At 40.4% G+C, this 21,277-nt stretch overlaps 2 protein-coding genes across 11 annotated transcripts in view; one reads left to right on the top strand and one right to left on the bottom strand.

The window, feature by feature from the left end:
- Positions 1 to 15,564, top strand: part of AFAP1 (actin filament associated protein 1) — a 105,117-nt gene extending 89,553 nt beyond the window's left edge. For 5 of the 7 annotated variants that reach the window (XM_061587523.1, XM_061587513.1, XM_061587489.1 and 2 more), the window contains 4 exons: positions 1,170 to 1,334; positions 1,519 to 1,709; positions 2,361 to 2,522; positions 9,673 to 11,058. In XM_061587523.1, coding sequence (XP_061443507.1) covers positions 1,170 to 1,334; positions 1,519 to 1,709; positions 2,361 to 2,522; positions 9,673 to 9,699 — 545 coding nt within the window. In that variant the 3' untranslated portion in view covers positions 9,700 to 11,058. Of the gene's footprint in view, positions 1 to 1,169; positions 1,335 to 1,518; positions 1,710 to 2,360; positions 2,523 to 9,672; positions 11,059 to 11,738 lie in introns of those variants that run through there. The other 2 variants (XM_061587504.1, XM_061587496.1) reach the window with 2 other exon arrangements.
- SORCS2 (sortilin related VPS10 domain containing receptor 2) overlaps positions 8,548 to 21,277 on the bottom strand; it is a 202,202-nt gene continuing 189,472 nt past the window's right edge. For all 4 annotated transcript variants that reach the window (XM_061587457.1, XM_061587444.1, XM_061587473.1 and 1 more), the window contains one exon: positions 8,548 to 12,847. In XM_061587457.1, coding sequence (XP_061443441.1) covers positions 12,782 to 12,847 — 66 coding nt within the window. In that variant the 3' untranslated portion in view covers positions 8,548 to 12,781. The remainder of the gene's footprint in view (positions 12,848 to 21,277) is intronic.

The following is a 21,277-nucleotide window of genomic DNA, read 5'->3' as shown; positions in this document are numbered from 1 at the left end:
CTGAGACCCAATTACTAGGTTGTCACTTCGTTAAGGTTGTGATCCTGTACCCACCTGCATGGCAGGAAACCCCACTGAACTCATTGGGACTTATTTCTGAGTAAACATACATATGATTGCCCTGCAAAGAATTCTTAGTCATATAATCATAATGTTTACTGTATTTATTGATTCATTAATTCAGACTGCATATAATAAAAATAGTTCTGAAGAAAAACCCCACTTTTTAAAGATGATGCATACACATTTTCGAGGAGGCATCTCTTTTCAAATAGTGCTTGCTATCATTTTTTATAAGAACTTGTATTAAAAAGATTTTGTAAAAGATCTGTTGACTCATTACTTGGAGGAATCTTTTCAATCAATTAAAATAGTTTTATTGACTAATTGATTACACATTATAGTCCTACCAATTACCATTAGTAATTGAACAACTAGGAAACTGAATTAAACTCTTGTCTTCCTTTGTCAGTGACACCGTTCATTACCTCAGAGCTTTGGAAATGTTTTGGACTCTTTACATGTAACTTTGCTGGCATGTTTGTCACTGTCTCCATGACTGCTCCCACTCTGGTCCAGGTAACTAAGCCACATGGATTGGATTCCTGGTATGTTTTACAAAACATTCAAGTGATAGTCCTCCCAGGAGGCCAGGTGATGTGTGGTTTGTAAACACACCAGGAACTTGAACCAAATGCATGGAACTGTTTACATTGGACCACTGTTGGCATGGCTACAAATATAGCAACAACCACACTGGAAATGTACAAGGAGAGAGATCTTAGAATGGGGTTCACTGGTGGTTAATCAGATATTTGAGTAAGGGTTTGTATGTCTCAGAAAACAGCCACAAATATTGGGTTGTCATTAGAATGCCTAGATTGGGACGCATCATTCGTTTACATTATTAAGAACACAGGAAGCCAGCTTATACTGAGTCAGACCTTCATCCATCTAGTGCAGTATTGTCTACACTGACTGGCAGTGACTCTTTAGAGTTTTAGACATGGGACATTCCCAGCCTTACCTGGAGGTGCCAGAGATTGAACCTGGGATCTCCTGTATGCAAAGCCAATGCTCTTCTGCTGAGCTAAAGTCCTTCCCTCTATAGGAATGTAGGATTAATGTCATTGGTCTCGGGTATCTAAATAATTAACCTGTGTCTGTAGACGCTGAACAGTACAAATATGGGAAGAACCGTGTTGAAGCAGATGCAAAGAGGTTACAGACCAAAGAGGAGGAGTTGTTAAGGAGAAAAGAAACTCTGAGGAATCGCCTAGCTCAGCTTCGAAAGGAAAGGAAAGACCTTCGAGCAGCCCTTGAAGTGAATGCTGGTATGTTGGGTATTTGATTTTCCTAGGGATTCAGCCATGTATCTGATCAAATTACAGTGACTCGTACTTCATGCTTACACCTCAATCTTGAAGTTGGTTGCAGTGATGTGGCCTCATTGACTAACTAGGAGTGTACAAATCTTCCCCTGCCTCAAATATCACTTATCTTGTCTCTGGATTTCAGGTAGGAAAACTCTAATTATTCTTGAAGATAAACTAAAGAAGTTAGAAGAAGAGTGTAAGTTGAAAGAGTCCGAACGTGTTACTCTGGAACTAGAGTTAACAGAGGTGAAAGAGAACCTGAAGAAAGCCTTGGCTGGTGGTATCACATTGGGACTGGCAATTGAGCCTAAATCGGGAACCTCAACTGCACAGGTATTTCCATGCTTCTGATCTTGTTACTAAATAAAGGCGATTAATAAACTGTTTTAGTTCAGTCATGCCATGGAGCCCATCTACTATACATTTTTGAAAGTTATTTGTTGATTTGAACACCTCTTAAGATACCATAACCAAAATTTGCATGATGGGGGCCCCCTGGGTCGTAAGGTCCTGGACTTCAGTCCCAAGATCCAGCCCTCGCTACACTGGGAAGCATGGCATAAGAGCTGCAACCAAGTTTGCTTTATAAGCAGAGGACAGTCTAGGGTTACCTCCCTATACTGAGCAATCTGGCATATTATACAGCCCCTGAGTTGGGAATAATACAATTTCTGCAAGATTTTATTCCTTTGCAAAGAAGTGACTGTAGTAAAACAATTTTACTAATTTCCTATTGGATCCACAATGTATTCCACCAGACATCATTTCCTGATGTACCATTGAGAAAGTGCAATTTCAACCAATGTGGACTATCCGTAGTCCACCTTTTTCCCATCATCCAGTGTGATGCTTTGCAGCAGGCCAGCTTTGTGATGACTCCAGGTCGCATGTATTTTATATGATTTTATTCATGATGAGGGATTTACACTTATATCCTCCTTTGACAGCTGCCATCATTTCAAGTTGTTTTGTATTATTATGCAGTCTCCAGTTCTAAAGCATCAGACCCTAGAGAATTCACCTATCTCCAGCTGTGATACAAGTGATACAGAATGTTCTGTGCCTGTGAACAGTGCTGTAGTCCTGAAAAGACATTCCTCCTCAAGCACTTCTCCATGCAGAGGCCATGTGCTTCAGAAAGCAAAGGTGAGATTCTCCTCAGTGCCTGACGTTATTCTGCCATTATTAATTGGCTTATTTGTTTTTTGTCCACAGTAGAGGAGCCAGATTTCTCTCTAACTGTAGTTCTAGATGAGTTACCACTGTTCAGAAAAGAAAAGAAAAATTGATAGCTGTCTTGTCTTACAAGGCTCTGATTGCTCTTTTAGCATACATTGAAGGCAGGAAAAGCTGAACATTTTCATTGACGCTTCAGCTTCTTGTGTGGGACTTTTTTGCTTTAAGGATTGAAACTTTGATAAATTATTGAATTTCCCAGGACTTCAAGATTGTCGATCGTCAGAGTCGTACTTTGTTGGTCTCAATAACTGATTGCATCCCATGCTCTGTTTTCATCCTAAGATGTGTATCATTTTGGCACAGGAAGGTTACTTTCTGAATTTTATCTTGGTATTTTTCTCTTGTATTTTAGTGAATAGGTGTGACCTCACTGTTTTAATAATACACAGAAGGTCAAATTAGTCAATTGCTTCAAAATCAAAATTGGGAATTGGCTCTACTTTGATTACGTACTATTTTGCATACACTTGGGATTAACATTAATTCCTGTTAAAGGTTTATATTTCTCCCATTAGACTGTTGTGCTGGCATTGCATTGGATATACTTCACCAGTCAATGCTTTTAAAAAGGAATTTTCACTGGCAAAGAATAAACTCGATTGGGTCTATGACTGTAAATTAAATAAAGTAAGTAAAGTAAAGTAAGAATAAACTCAAAAAGGGCACTTTTAACCATGAAAAAAGGCACTTTAAGACTTTCATTCAAAATCAAATTACATATTAAATCTACTATCATAAATGTATTTTTACATTAAATGTGATTTAAAGAAATTTAGCACTTACATTTAACAACAGTTTTCTTTGTCAGCTTCTAACAGTTGGAACACTTCTAACCATTGGAATAGTCCCATGAGCCGAGCATTTTTTTAATCCTGTATTCTTGCCACTATTTATGGGCCACATACACACTTTTTCCCATTCTCAACAGCCTCAAACAATTTTAATTCTGGGATTTTTTCAAAAATAAACCTCATATCACAACTTGTGTCTTGATAATAACTGATTCCCTCCATTTTCACTAGTTGCCTCTTTTGTCTAGCGCTGCTGGTCAGTTTTTGGTATATGCTGTGATTCTAATTCTTGTTGGAGGGAAGTGATTTGTCCTCAGTTTTTAGTTGGGTATTCTCTGGTTTGTTTGAGGAGTATCACATCTCTCTTTTAATCTCAAATGAGCTTTGTCTGACACTGTGGAGGTACCAACAGTGGCAACTGAAGTGCTTGGCTAAAATATTGGTAACTTGGATTCCTGCACTGAGCAAGGGGTTGGACTTGATGGCCTTATTAGACCCCTTCCAACTCTACTATTCTATGATTCAGTTTAAGATACATTGTACAAGCCTGCTGCTTTCTATATGCCATGGATAGCTAATGTGGTGCCCTCCAGGTGTTGCTGGACTATAACTCCCATCATCCTTGACCATTGGGCATGCTGGTTGGGGCTGATAGTTTTCAGTCCAGTGCGACTTCTGGAGGGCACTGTGTTGGCTAACTTCAGTATGTGCTTTCTTTTTGCATTTCTTTCAGCATTTAGCATCATGGATATACCTTACTCTCTTAGGCTGCTTGGCTACAGACTTCCCATCATGGTCAGGCCACTTCCTGGTGAAGTTGAGACTTACAGCTCCACTCCTCCCCTGCAGGGGTGGTGGACAGATTAAGATGGTCCACCCCTGGAGACTAATGTAATCCGCTGGATTCCCGAATGCCCTGGGGGAGTTCCTGTTGGGTAGAGCAGTTGACCCTGTTGAAGCCTTTCTCTTGCTGTGGAACAGTGAAACACATCAGGTTCTCAACTTGGTTGCCCCTGAGTGCCCTCTCTGGCATTGTGGAGCCCAGTTTGCACCTGGATGACAGCTAGAGCGCAAGTGGCATGTGGTGAAAGACGTGCTGTGAGGCTTATCGGGCACAAGTAGAACATCTTCAAGTTGCTGTCCAGTAGAGCTTTTCCATATTGTCAGAGGTCTACTGACCAAAAAGAAGAGAAGCAAGCTCTGGTGCTAAGTGTAGATTTATTGAAATGCTCTACACATTTTGGAAATGCTTTCCTTCCTCAGGAACTAAAAACATTCAAACAAACCCAAATTAGTGTCATGGAGACAACACAGTGGTCATACACATAAACATAACATTTTTAAAGACCACATTCAATATAAATCACTTAAAAAACATATAAAATATTTTTATGCTAATCAACAATGATACATCTCTGATCAGTAATGTTAAACTGATATATTAAAAACATAATGTGTGGCTTAAATGAAACAGAACCTTATATTCACTATTACAAAGCAGCTTAAAAAACTCCACCCAGAAAAACAAACAAACATACTAACCTGTGGAGCTGTATTTCCTTAGCTCTATCAAAGCAATGAAATTTCTTTACCAAAGCCCCACGCTGAACATGAATCAAACTCAAAGGCTGCTAGTGTTCATACTGAGTATATAGGTTAGCTTAGCTGTACAATCACTTCATTTGTGAATTTTATTGATCCAGCTAGTACTTACAGTGAATAACTCACATATACAGTTGTCACAGACAGTAAACCGATTTCCATATAGAAACCATGTTATTTAAACTTGGAAAAATCCAAGTCCCCATTTAACCCTAGAGATCCAAAGCTTTTCAGAGAGATTATCCGAAATAACTCTCTGTTACTAAGTAGTCTATCATTGCCCACATTTCTTTCAGTGGCCCAGAATGTAATATCATTTGGCTTATGTTGTTTCTCAACAAAATGTCTGACCAACACGTTATTTGGTGCCTTAGATTACAGAGATGTTCCCCAATTCTAAGTTTCAATGGTCTCAATGTCTTTCCAATGTAGGTCCGATTGCAGGGACAGGAGATCAGATAAATCCCTTCTGCAGAGTTGCAGGTGAAAAAATCCTGGATTTGAATATGCTTTCCAGTGTGGGGATTGACAAAGAATTTTTTCTTTTGAGTAAACTAATGGATGGTGTCATGTTGGCTTAGATGTATGAAAAACCATCGTTGTCCATACACTAGTAGCCTCCAGGCTGGATTACTGTAATGCGTTCTATGTGGGGCTGCCCTTGAGGTTGGTCCAGAAGCTGCAGCTGGTGCAAAATGTGGCACTGCTCACTGGGGCAGGGTATCGCCAACTTGTCACCTGGCTGCTGAAAGAATTGCACTGGCTGCCCGTTAGCTACCGGGCCAAATTCAAGGTTCTGGTTTTGGTGTACAAAGCCCTATGCAGCTTGGGACCAGGATACTTGAAAGATCATCTTACCCCTTATATACCCAGTCGATCACTACACTCTACAGGTGAGGGCCTCCTGCAGATACCATCTTATCAAGAGGTCTGTTCCATACAACGTAAGAAGCATACCATTAGTGTAGTGGCACCTACCCTTTGGAATTCCATCCCCTTAAATATTAGGCACCACCTCTGTTATCTTTCTGGCACCTACTGAAAACCTTCCTATTTCAACAAGCCTTTTAAGTAGAGACCTTAATCCCAGTCTGCGTCTTTGTTGGAATTGCTTTTTAAGATGCTTTTAAAGCTTTTTCAAAAAGATGTTTTGTTTTAATATATTTTAAAGTCTGTTTTTAAGATGTTTTAGAGTGTTTTTAGTGCTTGTTTGCCGCCCCGGGCTCCTGGGAGGAAAGGTGGTGATAATAATAATAATAATAATAATAATGATAGTGATAGTGATAGTGATAGTGGTCATTGTCGTCATGAATCGCTCCCGGTTCAGTCCGAGGACTCAATTCCCATACCCAGGGCAATTGATCCTGGCAAGGCACAACCCATGCCTCCCTTACCAGGGTTGGTGTTGGTTTACTCAAGGTAGGTAGACTGCCACCACCCCTTAATCCTGGTTACCCACTCTGGGCCAAGGGGAAACTTAAAGTGCCAGAAAAAACCCTGCCAAGGATTCCAGAAGACAAGAGCCAAAGGTGCACTCCTTGTCCTGGAGCCTTAGGCAAGATAACCATGGTTAAATGGCCAAGGTGTTGGATTTAGAGCCAAATCTCCCCTGCAATTAACACACACTGGTAAATAAGAAGTAGCTTTATTAAATAAAATATAAGTGCACAAATATAGCCGCAAAATAGTTCCTTAAAACCCACACCTCTGAGGGCCAGGTAAAATACAGAGAGTTACAGTCACAGACAAAATAAAACTGTCTAGCCTAACCTATACTTACAATAGAGGAAAACAGCAAACCACCTCCTGGTTCTATATCTCCCCAGAGATGCATAGCCTGGACAGCAGATAAAAGATGGAACCCCACCTAGGTAGCATCAGTAACCATAGGAGAACATTGGGGAACAAAGGCTAAGGTCTGAATCCTGTTCTTATGGGAAAATGTACAGCAGCAGCCAGGGATTAATTAGCCATTCAGGGGGCTTTCTGATGATGAAATCTTCTGGAGCTTTCGTGCTTAACGGTCATGCACTCACCAACCTTCCCAGGCTGCTTGGCCTTGAAGTACCAGTCTCCACTGATAAGCAGGTGTTCTTGCTTGTAGCCTAATTAACTAGCTTCACTGTGAGAACTGCAAAGTCATGGCCTTCTCAGAGGCCCCATTTCAGACAAGATGTTTCCCCAACAATACCTTGCCTTAAACCATTTTAGAAACCAGGCATTCTTGACAATCATCATCTCACAACTGAGTCCCAAACCTCGGCTTTGGTGTCTCTATGCACTCTTCCTGGTTGTCAGAGATGCTTTCTTGCACTCTGATTGGCTCCTGCTTTCCAATAAAATCTCCCTATTGGCCTCTAAGGCTGCCTGTTTATTATGATGGTGTAAGGCCAGTTTTTAGGAGTGCAAGGAGTTAAATACATACTGGGCACTCAATCTATAGACTAGGGGGAAAAGGGGGATTGGCAGAGGATTCAAAGAATGCATGCATTGTGTGGGAACCCCTAAAGTAGATGAAAACAAGCTAATTCTCTCAACTTTCTCTTGATCTGAAAGCACTCCCTTTTTTATTGCCTGACAGGCAGGGTTAGACTCCCCCCCCCAATTCCTTTTAGTACTAGGGACAATACAAAAGTCTGAGCATGAGAAAATTTTCCAGATGCGCGCCCCCTCTCTCTTCTTTTGGTCCACTTCCTGTTCCAAGGTAGAAAGTTACTAAAGTGGGCAGTTAATGTATCTCATCAAGTTTTCATCACATTTACGTTTCAAGCTTACATTTATTTCAGCATAGCTGTTCATCTCAACTGACATTCCCAGCTCCCATTTTTTCCAATGGGTCGTCAACTAAGGTCCCATTGTTTGCAGTGGGCAATCTTTTCATTTGTTTTAGCATGCCTATATCTGTGTGGCACTCTGAACAATACATTTTGGAGGAAGCCATGAGAAAACGGCTCTTGAGGATGGGAACCTGATTTTACTGAGAAGGGCACAGGATGGGTGAGATGGGCAGAGGAGCGATGAGACCTGTGTCCTCATGCTGAAGAAGGAAGCTGAGTGGATGGAAAAGGGCACTTTACTGGTGGGAGAGTTTGAGTTCACTGGTGGGGAGCTCATGAGGGTTGGTGAGGAATTTCCTCACTATTTTATATGTTTTTTAAAAATGCCCTGAAACATGAAGACTGGAATATGAAGAGTTCAGTGTTAAATTTTATACTGATGCCAAAGCAGTTCAGAAGTTCTTATAAATACAGCTTTTCAGTAATTTCAAAGGATGCAAAGGAATGTGGAGCTGCCTCTCCAGTTGAAACAAGCAGGAAAACATGCCAGGAAGGGTGTGTGTGTGTGTGTGAGGGGCTCCATTTGAATTCACCAGAGTCCCTCACAGCAGACAGCTGAATCAGAGAATGTTAATGCAAACTACCAGAGGTACAAACAAAAATGGTAGTGCTTCTGGTGTGGTATATGGTCTAGAATTAAAATCCAATAATTACAGACTCCTACATGTGTGTATATACACCACACGCCTCTGCATGTGCCCCTTGTGACTCCGACAGGAAAGGCTGCTGCTCCAGCTGCTCGTCTTGGCTGAGCATGGTAACAGAAAGAAAAACGCATCTGCACAAAAACGGTCTTTCTAGAACCGTTTTAATATGCCTCAGAATGCAACTAATGCAAACGGCAGTTTTAGAAGGGTTTTTTTTTTTTTTAAATACCCTATGATTTAAGACTCTGTCCTTGTGGCAGTGGCTCTGTGGAGGAAGTACCGCATTATTTGTTTTACTGCCCAGTCTTCTGTGTGATCTGAACTAAATGTTTAGACCCACTTCTTGAGGAGAAAGCCAATAGGTCTGAATTGTAAAGAATTGACTTTTGATCGGCTTCTTGTAATAAAGACACTCTTTTAGGTGTGGTAAGATTTGCTTTGGCAGCTGCCAAAGCTCGAAGCTAATTTTTATCTGTTCATAACCTGATAAATAAAATTTTATATTATTGCGACTATTATTTTTTTGTAATTGTTGTTAATTGCTTTCTTCTGTTGCGGCCTGTGGTTAAAACTTTCAAGACTGATTGACTGACTGACAAACACTGTCTCTCTGCTCTGCATCCTTAACTACCTCAGAGGTAGAAAGGCAACTGAGTTGGATTGGAGTGGCTCTTCCGCTCTCCATCATTCTATAAAGTCCACATATACTTATCCCCCAGGCCCCTACTTGCAATACCCTGTGGAAATGGTATCATTTACAATAGGGATGGGGAATCTTTTTCAGCCGGAGGGCCACATTGCCACAGCAGAAAGCCTTCAGGGGGTCATATTCCAGCAGTGAGTAGGACCAGACATACAAAGAATCAAACATCCTTAACAGTATAATTGTGTTTTCAAGTAAATAAAAATTCCAGGGTCTGAAATTTCTCTCTGGAATTGTGAGGTTTCTTTCCTTCCAGCAAGCTGCAAATAATGGAATTACAGCCTATCTCGCTTGTGTATTAATCTAGTGATTAAATACAGATTTGAGGAAGGTTGCTTTTAGCTTGCATAAATTGTAATTTAGCACATTTTGTATTGGACTGTGGCAGTCTGAAGTTCACCGAATGACTCTTGCATTGAGATATACTGAACCAGCTCTTACGAGACTTGAATATAATATTTTTCCCCTTCCTTCTAGGAATGGGAGCTGAAAAATGGAACATAAAGAAGCAAAATCATCACTAGCACTCTACTTTAAGGCTCTGTTTGGTATGTCTCAGGATGGACTGAGGAAGATTTATCTACACAATGATACAAATGGTTTGTCAATCCTGTTCAGTTAATGGTCAGTACAGTTTAAACAGCCAAGAGGAGGGCCATCTTGCATGTGTCATTTTTATTACAGTGACACTTCTCCCGGAATACTAGTAATATAAAAGAAACAATTTAAGTGTATGTAGCTGGGTCAGGTTAAACTAGCACTAGCAATTGTGTTGGATGGGAATGGAGATTGGTATGTTTTAGATAGCTTTAATCATTTGGTATGGAAGTTGTCTCCCTATAGAAGTTGCCAGATAAATATGGGGATTCACAGCTCTGACATTCATTCATTCATTTTCAGTCCTTACTGTAGCTGTAGCTGTTGCTGAAGTTGTGCACCTGCTTGTTTTCCACGGTGATTGGAGACCACAGAAGGATACAATGCACCTGGAAAGTTACCTTGGTACTAATAGAAAGGCTCCTTCCAGTTCTAAGTAAAAAGAGCTGCCATAGTTTTTAACTGTTAATTTTAAAGATGTCTTTATTTATTTTTTCAAAGGTTTTAAATCTTTTTTTAGTTTTAAACGCCCCCAATAAAAATAGGTATCACTTCATACATCTCTTCACTTAAAAGTAACAGAAGTAACTTTCCCTCCAGAGTAACAGAAATTTTGAGGGGAATATATGGGGAAAAATATGAAACAGCCAAAAGAACAAATGAAGCATTATTGTATTCTGAAACTTTCCAAGGAAAAGACCAAATCTGATTTTTTAAAATAAAATCTAACTTCCTCTTTAAAAAAAAAAATGAACTTTTTTCTCCTTGCTAAAAGGCAACATTCTTTCAACTACTAATTAATGTTTAGAACAAACTGTTTCTTCTTCTTCTTCAGCTCCTCTTATTAGTGACCTGTTTAAAAGATATGTGTCCCTGTGTTTTTTTAAAGAGAACGATGTAATGTTTATTTTTCTAAGTTTCTTTTCTTTTTTGAAGTTTCTTTCGCCTGCTGTAGTGTAGTGGCTAAGAGCAAGACTTGTGAGCCAGGAAGTTTGCAACTGAAATCTCACTTCAGCTGTGAACTCGCTATGAAGCCACAGGCAAGCCTCACTGCCTTAGCCTCACCACCAATCTGCAATATGGGAATAATAATAATGATGATACTGGTCTATCTTGCAGGGTTGTTGTAAGGATTACTAAGATAATTATGTGAAGTATTCTAAATGCTTGAAATGTGTAATATAAATGATCATTTATTATTCTGCATCTCCCAAAGAAACATCTTGTGTCAGTAATAAAATGTTTCCTCTGGTAGTCCTTAGTATATATGTTGCCCCAATCCAGAGTTTTGTGTGATCTGATGAACACACACAGCTGCTGTGCACATGGGCTTCTTTCACTCTTCAGGCATAACATGCAAGGCAGCTGGACAGCAACATCCAACACTGGGCAATAGACTGACAGGGGCCTTAGGGAAGTTCAACAAGTTCTGTTTCTTCCCTGAGAACAGATAGAAGAGACCAGGATAGGGAGGTTTACAGTGCAATCCTAACCATGTCTACTCAGAAGTAAATTCTATTGAATTAGGGAGGTATCTGCTCTCTACCATTTATCTCTTTCTATCAGCAGTCAGCCCTTACAGGGGCTTTCTGATAAAGAGTGACTTTTCCTCCCTTCTACTGATCTGAGCTCAGGTTAAGTTACAAGACAGCCAGGACTTCCCCACTGTCCACTGGTCAGGAGGCTGCTCCTCTGATCTTCTGCCTGCCACTTCGAGGATGCTGTGGTAAGAAACAGAGCAGGCAGAGCCCCTATGGAAATGGCAAGGTTTCCAGCTTGCACTATACCTGTGACACAGAGTTCAAGGCACCCCATCATTGTGATAAACCTGGATAAATAGGCCCCTGGAGCTCAAATCAGAATGCAAGCAACAGTTACAGGGATGAGCTATTCAGGGCCCGTAAGACTATTAATTTTTTGTATGCATTTATTTATCTTATTTTTAGGAACACCTAATGTTGTGCTAAACCGAAAAGAAAAAACCTGCTCCAAAGAGGATGCAAAATGCCTTGGGCATCAGACCTTTTTTGATCCTTCTATCCTTCCCCATGAGATCATCCAGGGATTTTCCAGAAAGAGATCTCAGACCCAAAGTGAAAATTCCAGTCAATATGGATCACAATATAAAATTGGGTTTAGGGAAAACTAGGTCATAAGCAACTGGCACCTTCTGGATGGGCTGTTACAGACAAATGTAATGGAATGCCTTTGCCTTTAATTTGTTGTTTCAACAAGATCTAAAGATGCAAATATGATAATATATTAGCAGCAGCAGCATCTCCTAGGCCAGGGGTGGGGAACTGGATTTGGTGGGTGGGCAGGATCCTTATGCTCCAACTCTCCACAGGCCAAGTTTGACAGGTGGGCAGGACTACCCACATGTCAATCACATGACCTCCCATCAGGTGACCCATTTTTGTCCATGTTGAAAATCAAACTGGGGGCAAAGGGACAGCGCTGACCTTCAGAGCTTGTAAAGCACTGTACATGTAGCTTTGCAGGTGCCACCAGTCAGGTGATCAGCATTGTCTACAACCCCCCTTTGTCCCAACCACAGGAAAAGGGGAGCAGGTGGGTGTGGCTTGGCTGAAATGGCCTCATGGGCCAAATGGAGAGGCTTGACGGGACTAATCAGGCCTACAGGCCGGAGGTGGTCCTTGTATATACTGCAACTCCATGGAGTCAGTGTCCAGATGAGGAAGGATTAAAATCCCCATAAAAGTTCGCAGATGTTTCTCATACTTGAGTTCCAACCCGACCATCCACATTGCCCAGGTTTGGATTCCTGCTCTGTTTGAAGTGCTGCCATATTCAGAATGGTAGAGACGGTATAGACCAAACCAGATCCGAGTACAATACTGTTTGTTTTGCTACTTTATCGGTTGCTTGAATATGTCATTGCTGTCAGTAGTCATCACTGTGTGCATACAATCACTTTATTCTTTTCAAAGAGCTAGCTTGGTTTGTTTCTTGAGAATCCTGCTTCTGATTAGAAAGGCAATCTGTTATCTTCAGCCAGAAGCACCCTACTGGCCAGCTGACTTGGATTTTCTGCCTGTGGAGACAGAAAAATATCCCCATTATGTTTTCCTTTCATATTGAGGAAGTGAGGAGGGTAGCTCTGTGCATGCAGATGAATTTGTGTATGGAACAGTCTCCAGTAGTGTAACGAATGGAGCAGCCCATGTAAAGAGTGGGGTAATCTCTATACACATCACATGTACCAAGTTGTTTACATAAAATGGTTACTGTTAATTTCAGAAAGATGGAAGAGGATAAATTGCTCCACGAAGGGAGTAAATTTTTCCTGAGAACCTGTAGATATATGGAGTGGGTTGGTGCCACTGCCAACTTCTTTTTTCATTCTGTTGTCATTTTTCCTCTACCACTTGTCTGGATTGTATGATAATTTGACAGGGTTTTATAAACTGAGCAAAAATATCTGTATCCCATCAATTGTTCCATGCAAGGAAGTGTATACAAAAGTTATTTTATTTAGGCAAATTATTTTTAAACTAATTTATTTGTATATTACATTAAATGTTTAATTTATAGATGTACATATTTATGATATATACTAGATTTCGATCAGCACGTTTAATAAGGAAGCAACGTCTGTTATTGTCCCATTTAAACAGATCACACATCATGTAACACAGAGTATAATAACTAGAATAAATTACCAGATATGTGCAATTTTATTTTTCCGTTGTGAAAATTATTTTGAGCAGAGGGTGCATTTTAAAGTTTAATTGCTGCATCTTCATATCTTTTCCTAGGCTGGTAAATTCCACTAAACTCGGGCCCAAGACAGATGTGCAGATCTTGGAGAGTCTGCTGTTCTCTGCAGCTTTTTAAGGACAGATGCAAACATTTCCAAAGTGAATGAAATGCAGGGGAACTGGTTCTTCCTGTTTCTAGGAAAAATTGGCTTGGCAGAGTTCTGATTAGCTAACTCTTTTGACGATACTTTGCTACCTCCTCATCTAGCTAAGCAGAGTACTAATCGACTGGCTTGTGTGACAGACCACCCCCAATTAATTTAAAATAAAAAAACCAAATGCTCGTCCTACACAGAGTGGATCCATTGAAGTTAACAGACATGACTGACTTAGGTTCAATCATTTCAGTGGGTCTACTCCAAGTAGAACGAATTCAACCTTAAATGTATTGGCATCTTTTTCTTAAGGTACCAAATACATATCTTAAAAAGTTAAGACATGATGGGCATACATGCACACAAAGATTTTTTTAAAATACAAAAGCTTGCCTATACCAGATAATGAGTGGGGTACACATGAGTGGAGAGGGAAAATGCAGCAGAAATACATGAACCCCCTTTCTGTCTTGGGCCTGAGAGGGAAATGAGTCTCTGTGTAACTCAGTTTGAGCAAAACCTTCCAACAGAATGTTTGTTACCCTTAATACAGAGGTGGGAATTTGTTTAGCAAATGTCTTATTTTGTAGGAAGTAGTTTTGCTACAATATTATTAAATTTCATCTCCTTGAGGGTTAGTACTTTTCAAAAACAAGACACTGGGCAATGGTTGGTATAATACACCTGTGCCCACCTTTCCCCCCTCCCCACCCTTTGAGTCCTTCTGATGACAGTGCTGTTACTGGTTGGTTTTTTTTATCTTGCCAGTGTTTGATACAGATAATGCGCAGTATGGATGTATACAGATAAAACTGCAGAAACAAAAACAGAGCCTCTTCATAGACCACATTAAATACTGTGAAATATACTCCATCCCCTTTCTTAGTGTCTTATGTTTACTTATGCGGTAAAGTGCTTTGGCATTCCTCTGTATGGACAAGGGGTGTTTTACATGCCTCCTCTTGAATAATTTCATTGGCTTTCGCCTGAGTAGAAGGGTTGGCATGCTCATGGGCTCCTTGTGCAATCTTCTCTTTTGATAAACCAGTTACCAGCATTCTGTCACACACTGCCATGAATCCAGGATAAAGGCTATGCAGATTGGAGACAATGCCTCATCTGTTTCCCTTTCCCATCATGCATTTCACACAGGCCTTTAGCAAGTTTTTTAAAATAACAACCAAGAGGGCTTTTATGTAATAATTTATCAGGCTGCCTTGACAACAGTGCTCCCAATTGCTTTAAAAATGTTTTTGTACATTACATTTCTATGTGAGGAACATTTTACTGATCTAGGTTTTCAAACTAAAGGATAAACCAGGAACTATTTTTTATTTTTGTTCTAGAAGCTGCATTATGTCATCAGGTCACAATGTGGGTGTTTTTTAAATGTCAGGTTATAGTTTGGGGAACAAGAGAGTTTTAAAAAATATTTGTAATAATACATTTTGTACCAGTCTTCCATTATTACTATACCTACCAATGAATCTGAGCTGTTTGGCCTAAAATAATGTCCTTGTATTAAGACTGTAATTATTTTTCTTACTGTATTTTCAAAGACAAGATCATATTTAAAGTTTCCCATGAAGAAGGAACAAAAAAGCAAGAAAAAACATTTATTTTGTGAGCTTTTGGTATGTTCTCATGTAATGTTTCTGTATTTTATTTTACATTTTATTTCTCTGGAATTTCTCAGTATATGGCTGCTGTTAGGAATGAAATGCTGGACTAGAGAAACCTTGGCCAGCAGGGTGATCATTATCTTCTGAGAAAAACATTTCAGATTTTAAAGAGTCCAAATGGAAAAAATGGCCCACAAGAAACCTAGGCCTTACTAGCTTTGATTAACTTTTTACCTTTCTGTCCCAGAAAGTAATATGACAGGCACCTAATTGGTGTAACATATTAATTGATATTACCAATAAAGATATCATGTGAAAATTCAGCCTTTTTATCTTAAGTGTTTGGTGTTTTGATCTGTTGCATGACAGCTTTTTAGTGATGTCTTAAAGAACTAGGAAGTCTTTTATGTCTCTGGGCCACATTGCCAACTTGAAATTGTTTAGTGGGATGGACACAAGAACATGTTCATACTCCCTTTCTTCCTGTATCTCTGATTGGCAGTTGCCATCTGTGTACCACTTTGGTTTGATCTGGATGCTGCTAGTGGAAATGAAAGGAAGAGTGGAAGCATGTTTTTGTTTCCTTTCTTGTACCTTTTTCCTTTGTATGAGCCAGATTTGGGATTGCTTTTGAAGTTGGCAGAGACTGGCTCATATATTAGAGTGGGCAGTAGGAAAAGTAAAGAAGCCTGGATTTGACATACAAGGTTAAGTTTGGTTCAGAAGATGAGAGCAGAATACCTTCACTGACAGAGCATATTTTTGCTTTTACCATCTTGGGCATAAACTAGTTTACTTCTGGAATGATCATCCATGAACTGAGTGTCCATGTACCTTCTTGCTCAATATTCCTCATGGCTACATAGGAGAGATTCATATGATGGCAATGATCCAACACGTTATAATCAGAGAATGGCTGTTTGCCATAGAAAGGCCAGATTTTCTAGAAGCCTTCCCATGGTGTATGTAACATGCTCCAGACCTGAGACATAGATGGCTTGGTTAGAGGCAAGTCTGTTTTAATGTGTTTTCCTCATTACTTTAACTGCAGTAGTAACTCATGCTATTGAAGGTCGCTGATTCATAGGGTCTCCATAAGTTGTAATTGACTTGAAGGCACATAACACCACCAACAATAAAGTAACTCCACAAAACCATTATCCCAGAGTAAGAGATGCCACTATAAAAATATTTGCAACCACAATTTTACCAATAGTGTACTTCACGGACTCATAGTATCTGTTCCAGTATTGGAACACATCATACGCGGGGTCAGAATCAGAAGGGAGGTGTGAGGTAACTTAGAAAGAATAAACTGAGATTCATGATGGCATCTCAAAATAAATGTTATGGTCAGATCACTCTTAGGCAGTATTACTGGACATGTTCAGTCTTGGCAGCAGGGACAGGTGCCCTAGAGTCATGTGTTTTCTTAGTCACCTAGGGCTATGTATGTGGAAGGCTGATTTCATCCCTAGGCAGAACAGGTTGCATTTCTCCAGCTGATGTTGGACTCCCAAGAAGAATCAAGAATTAGATTAGCTATAGAAATATAACAAATATGTTTGTACATGTCCTCTATGATCCAGAGATACTTGCAGGCAATCTGCCATTGATGCAGGACTTTAAAAAAAACCTGGGCAGCACCTCTGCTCATCATAACCTATATGAAATCCCATGCTTAAAAAGCAGCCTTCAAGTATGTGGGGTGTGTGTGTGTAATTATTGTGCAGGAAAAGGTTATAACTTTTATTTATTTATTGAATTTATAACCCGTCCTTCCTCCTGCAGGAGCCATGGGCAGCAAACATACAACAAGAAAAAAAAACATACTAAAAACAGTTAAAAGCATTCCAAAATACAATGTTTTAACTGCGTTTTAGATTAAAAATATTCTAAAGGACAGTTAAAGATATTTGTTCATTACCCCTTCCAAGACACCTAATGTTGTACACCTAATTCCCAGACACGGGAACCACCCACCCACAGCATTTCTGTCTTACCGGGATTCAGCCTTAGTTTCTTGGCCCCCATCCAGCCCATCGCTGCCTCCAAACACACCTGCCCAACACCTTTGCAGCCTCTCCTGATTTGGATGGAATGAAGAGTTGCCTGTCATCAGCATACTGATGACACTGTATTCCAAATCCTTGGACCAAAGGTCTCATATAGATGTTTCAATAGCATAGGAGACAGTAAGCCCAAAACCCATGGAGCCAAGCAACAATCTCTTAGTATTTACTTTCTGGTAGTGGCCCTGCAAGTAGGAGTGGAACCACAGCACTACAATGCCTCCATACCTGGAGCTGGCTGACCACTAGCCTCTTGATCACCTTGCCCAGGAAAGAAATATTACAGACTGGACAGTACTTTTTTTAAAACCTCTGGATGCAGGGAGGACCTCCTCTTTCAAGGCAGTGGACATAACTCCCTCTTGTAGTGAGGTATTAACTACTCCCTGGGCCCATCCAGTCAATGCCCTCCTACTAGATTTTACCAATCATGATGAGTACGGATCAAGAGGACACTCACTGCCACATCCCGGGGCTGCAACAACTGAAACTGATAAATGCCCCACCATGTACCCTGAAAGGTGCTGTCTGGCTCATAGCCATACTTTATCCCTTCTAAAATAAAGACAAAATCAATAATTAGAGTGTCAAACAACTTTTAATAAAGCAAATTTTGTGGTACAGTTTCTCAAGTTTCTAAGAACAGATGCATTCCTTTGTACTTGACCTGCTAATGTGTTTTGATGCAGTTGAGTATAAGGCTGCATGATGCAGCTTATATTTCATTATCAATTCTGTGGCAACTTCTAATTCAGAGTCTTGGCTATTTAGATTGAATTGTTTGTGCAATTGAACCATAGTTAAGTGTTAACACAAAGCATCTTCAAACATATTTGCTGCTGTTTCTCAAATCCAGAACACATCACTACAAAACTGCCATTTCATCTGTTACATATATACAAAAATATACACACTCCTCCATCCCACCCACCAACCCATTTTGACAATTATGAATCCCTTTTATTTCCCTTTGGATACAAAGAGACTTGGATAAAGTTATCTAAAATAGTAACAGGAAAGTGTCTGGTATTCTCACATCAAAAGTAAAAGATGGAGGAAACTTGTGAGGGTTACTAAAAATATTTAAGAAAATTGAGCATATTTTCAGAATTTGAGTACAAATCAGTGATTAGAAATTATTCCCTGTGCTCCTGTAGGTTCAGGAAGTTTGGAAAGTGAATTACATCTTCATGGCTATCTCTGTACATTGTACACTGTACAGTGTTAATTTATTTTGATATCCAGAGGCTCTAGCATTTTTTACAGAGCCTAAAGTCTACTTCACATCAATGGACCAATGTCATGGTTACTACAAGGACAGAGGTTTGCTGTGGGAAATTGGTACAATATGCTGTGAAGCCACGCATCACCAAACACTCGGGCTGGTAGATGTGCACCTTGGAGTTGGGTCGACTGTGGCTCTCTGATGGTGTAATTTGCATCTTTACAGATTTGCACCTGCCTTTCAGTACCACAAATGCCACATAAAGCACTATGTCAGCTGAAGGACCTAGACAACTGCAACATCTGTACCACCACCACATAATGCAGAACTCCAGGAGGTCAAGTCAAGCAAAAATCCCTGCTTGATATGAAATAAATACTTTTTATATGTTTAGCAAAGGGGGGGGGGAATAAATCAGATACACATCCCCATTGTTTCCAAGAGGTGGGGGTTGTCTCAGGGCCAAATAACACAAGGGTGATCAATTGAAGGAGGACATTAAGCTATTATGCTAGTGAGCCTTGGCAAAGTAAGGGAACCAAACCTCTGGAAAAATCAAATATGGGCTATTTAAGCTTGCAGTGATTGCTGTTCTCCACTGCTAGTGGAAAGGGTATGGAACAGGAACAGAAATACTCCAAATATACTAAAGGCCCAGGTGAAACATAGGACCATAGAAAGCTGCCTTATACTGAGTGACCATTGTTCACACTCACTGGCAACAGCTTTCCAGGGTTTCCGGCAGGGACTCTCTCCCAGGTCTACCTGGAGATGCCAGGGATTGAACCTCAGTCCTTCTGCCTACTAAGGTAGATGCTCTCCCACTGAGCTATGGCCCTTCCACCAAAGGAACGGGGCCAGGGAAACAAGGGAGGCAAAGGAATGTCCCTGGGGGCTTCATGTTACCGGCTGCATTTTGTTCATGAAGTTTTCAGATCATGGCCCAGTCATCTAGGGTTGACAATTCTAGACCAGATCGTTACAAAGCTCTGAGGCAGGGACAACTTGTCCAAGAATGCTCAAAGCACACTCTGGACCGATAGTTTGAATCAAACCCTCACTCAAACATAACTGCTGTGCACATAAAAAAGACTTGCCTTCCAAAGCAACAGAGCCAGTGTTCACTGGGCTGAATGAGGCCTACAGGAAACATGGCCTCAAGTCTAATCTCAACGATAAATGTAAGCATCCTCACAGTGCAATCCTATACACATCTACTTAAAAGTGAACCCTATTGAGTTCAGTAAGGTAAGTTTGGGATTCCAGCCTTAGATAAATTAATGACTCCATCAAAAGACTTATGAGTAGATGTCAACATGCTTTCAGAAATATTTGCAAAACAGCAAAATCAATGAAGAGCTGTGTGGCACCGTAAAAACTAAAGCATTTCTTAGGACATAAACTTTTGTGGACTACAGTTTGTTGTTTTTGATGCAACTGAGTAACATGGTTCCCCCATGGAAATTGTTCAAAAAGAGCAGCCCTCTCAGAATACTACTTCAAAGGAGCTGCTGTCTGGGTGGGAAAGTTTACTTATAGTCTTAACCTTTCCCTTTTAGTGCACACACAGAAAGGCACACTGGCATGGAGTAAATGTGACATATCACATAGTTGTGGTTAGGCTAAGACAAATGAAGATTATAAAGCACTGTACAGCTGCCACAAATGACCCCCTATTACCAGACTCGCACTCCTCCCTCCCTCTCAGCTCAGTCACCAAGTTCTCTGGGTCCCTTGGCACATAATGTGAACCTAAGGGCATAAACACACATAGTTAGCAGCTAGAGAGAAGGGCTTGGGGAAGAGGGTCATTTGAGGTTGTGATGAACAGGTGCTGGTATGATTGGAAAGATGCTAGGAGATTGTGGTTAATGGCGCTTTTCTCTTTCTGAGGGCTGATCAATGGAATGTGGATGATGAATGAAATACCATCCAGCCACCATGTGACTTTGAATGAGGTAATTGACCATGTGTGTATCACAAGGACATGGTTTGACAGTGCATCTGAGCCAATGTTTGCCCAATTGTTCCAGGCCAGATCTCTGTGCAAAACTGCCCAAGGTATCCAAGGATTTAATAGCAGTTACTTGTAAACACCTTAGCTTATATGTGAGGTCTAGTGCCAAATATATCCATGATGGACTATGCATTCCTGAGGAGGCATGGAGAGCCTATTAATGTACTGACCACTTTGCTACATTGATGACTCCTTAGTTAAATTAACTGATTTTGTATCAGAGGTTGTACACAAGTTGACTAAATTATTCTGGGACACTTCAGCACACATGCCAAGGCTATCTCTTCATGGCCTCCAAGAACCTCTCCAATAATTGGTTCCACACATGCCAGGGCATATTTTTAAATAAGGCTTTCTACTTGACTTGGAAAAAGGTGGTCCTGTTCTGGAATGTATGTTTTTACAATAATCTGAAGGTGATATTCCAATCTTCCTATGTCCTTATACTGCGCACCTAGATTTCTTCCTGTCAAGCTTTTGGACTGGGAATGTCACGTCAGCCTCTTCTTCTTGTCTTTACTGATTATCTTCCTGCAGAGTACTTGAGGCAGCTGTATCCTATCAATCCTTTCACACCTTTCTGCAATCTTTTATCATGAGATATTGGTTACAAGTGTGTGGGGCCTTGCAAAGATCTCTTGGACCTCTTCTGAGTGGCTCTACTCATTTCCG

Source organism: Rhineura floridana, chromosome 1 (assembly GCF_030035675.1).
Source record: "Rhineura floridana isolate rRhiFlo1 chromosome 1, rRhiFlo1.hap2, whole genome shotgun sequence".
Lineage (NCBI taxonomy): Eukaryota > Metazoa > Chordata > Lepidosauria > Squamata > Rhineuridae > Rhineura > Rhineura floridana.
This window is presented reverse-complemented; position numbering and strand designations above follow the sequence as displayed.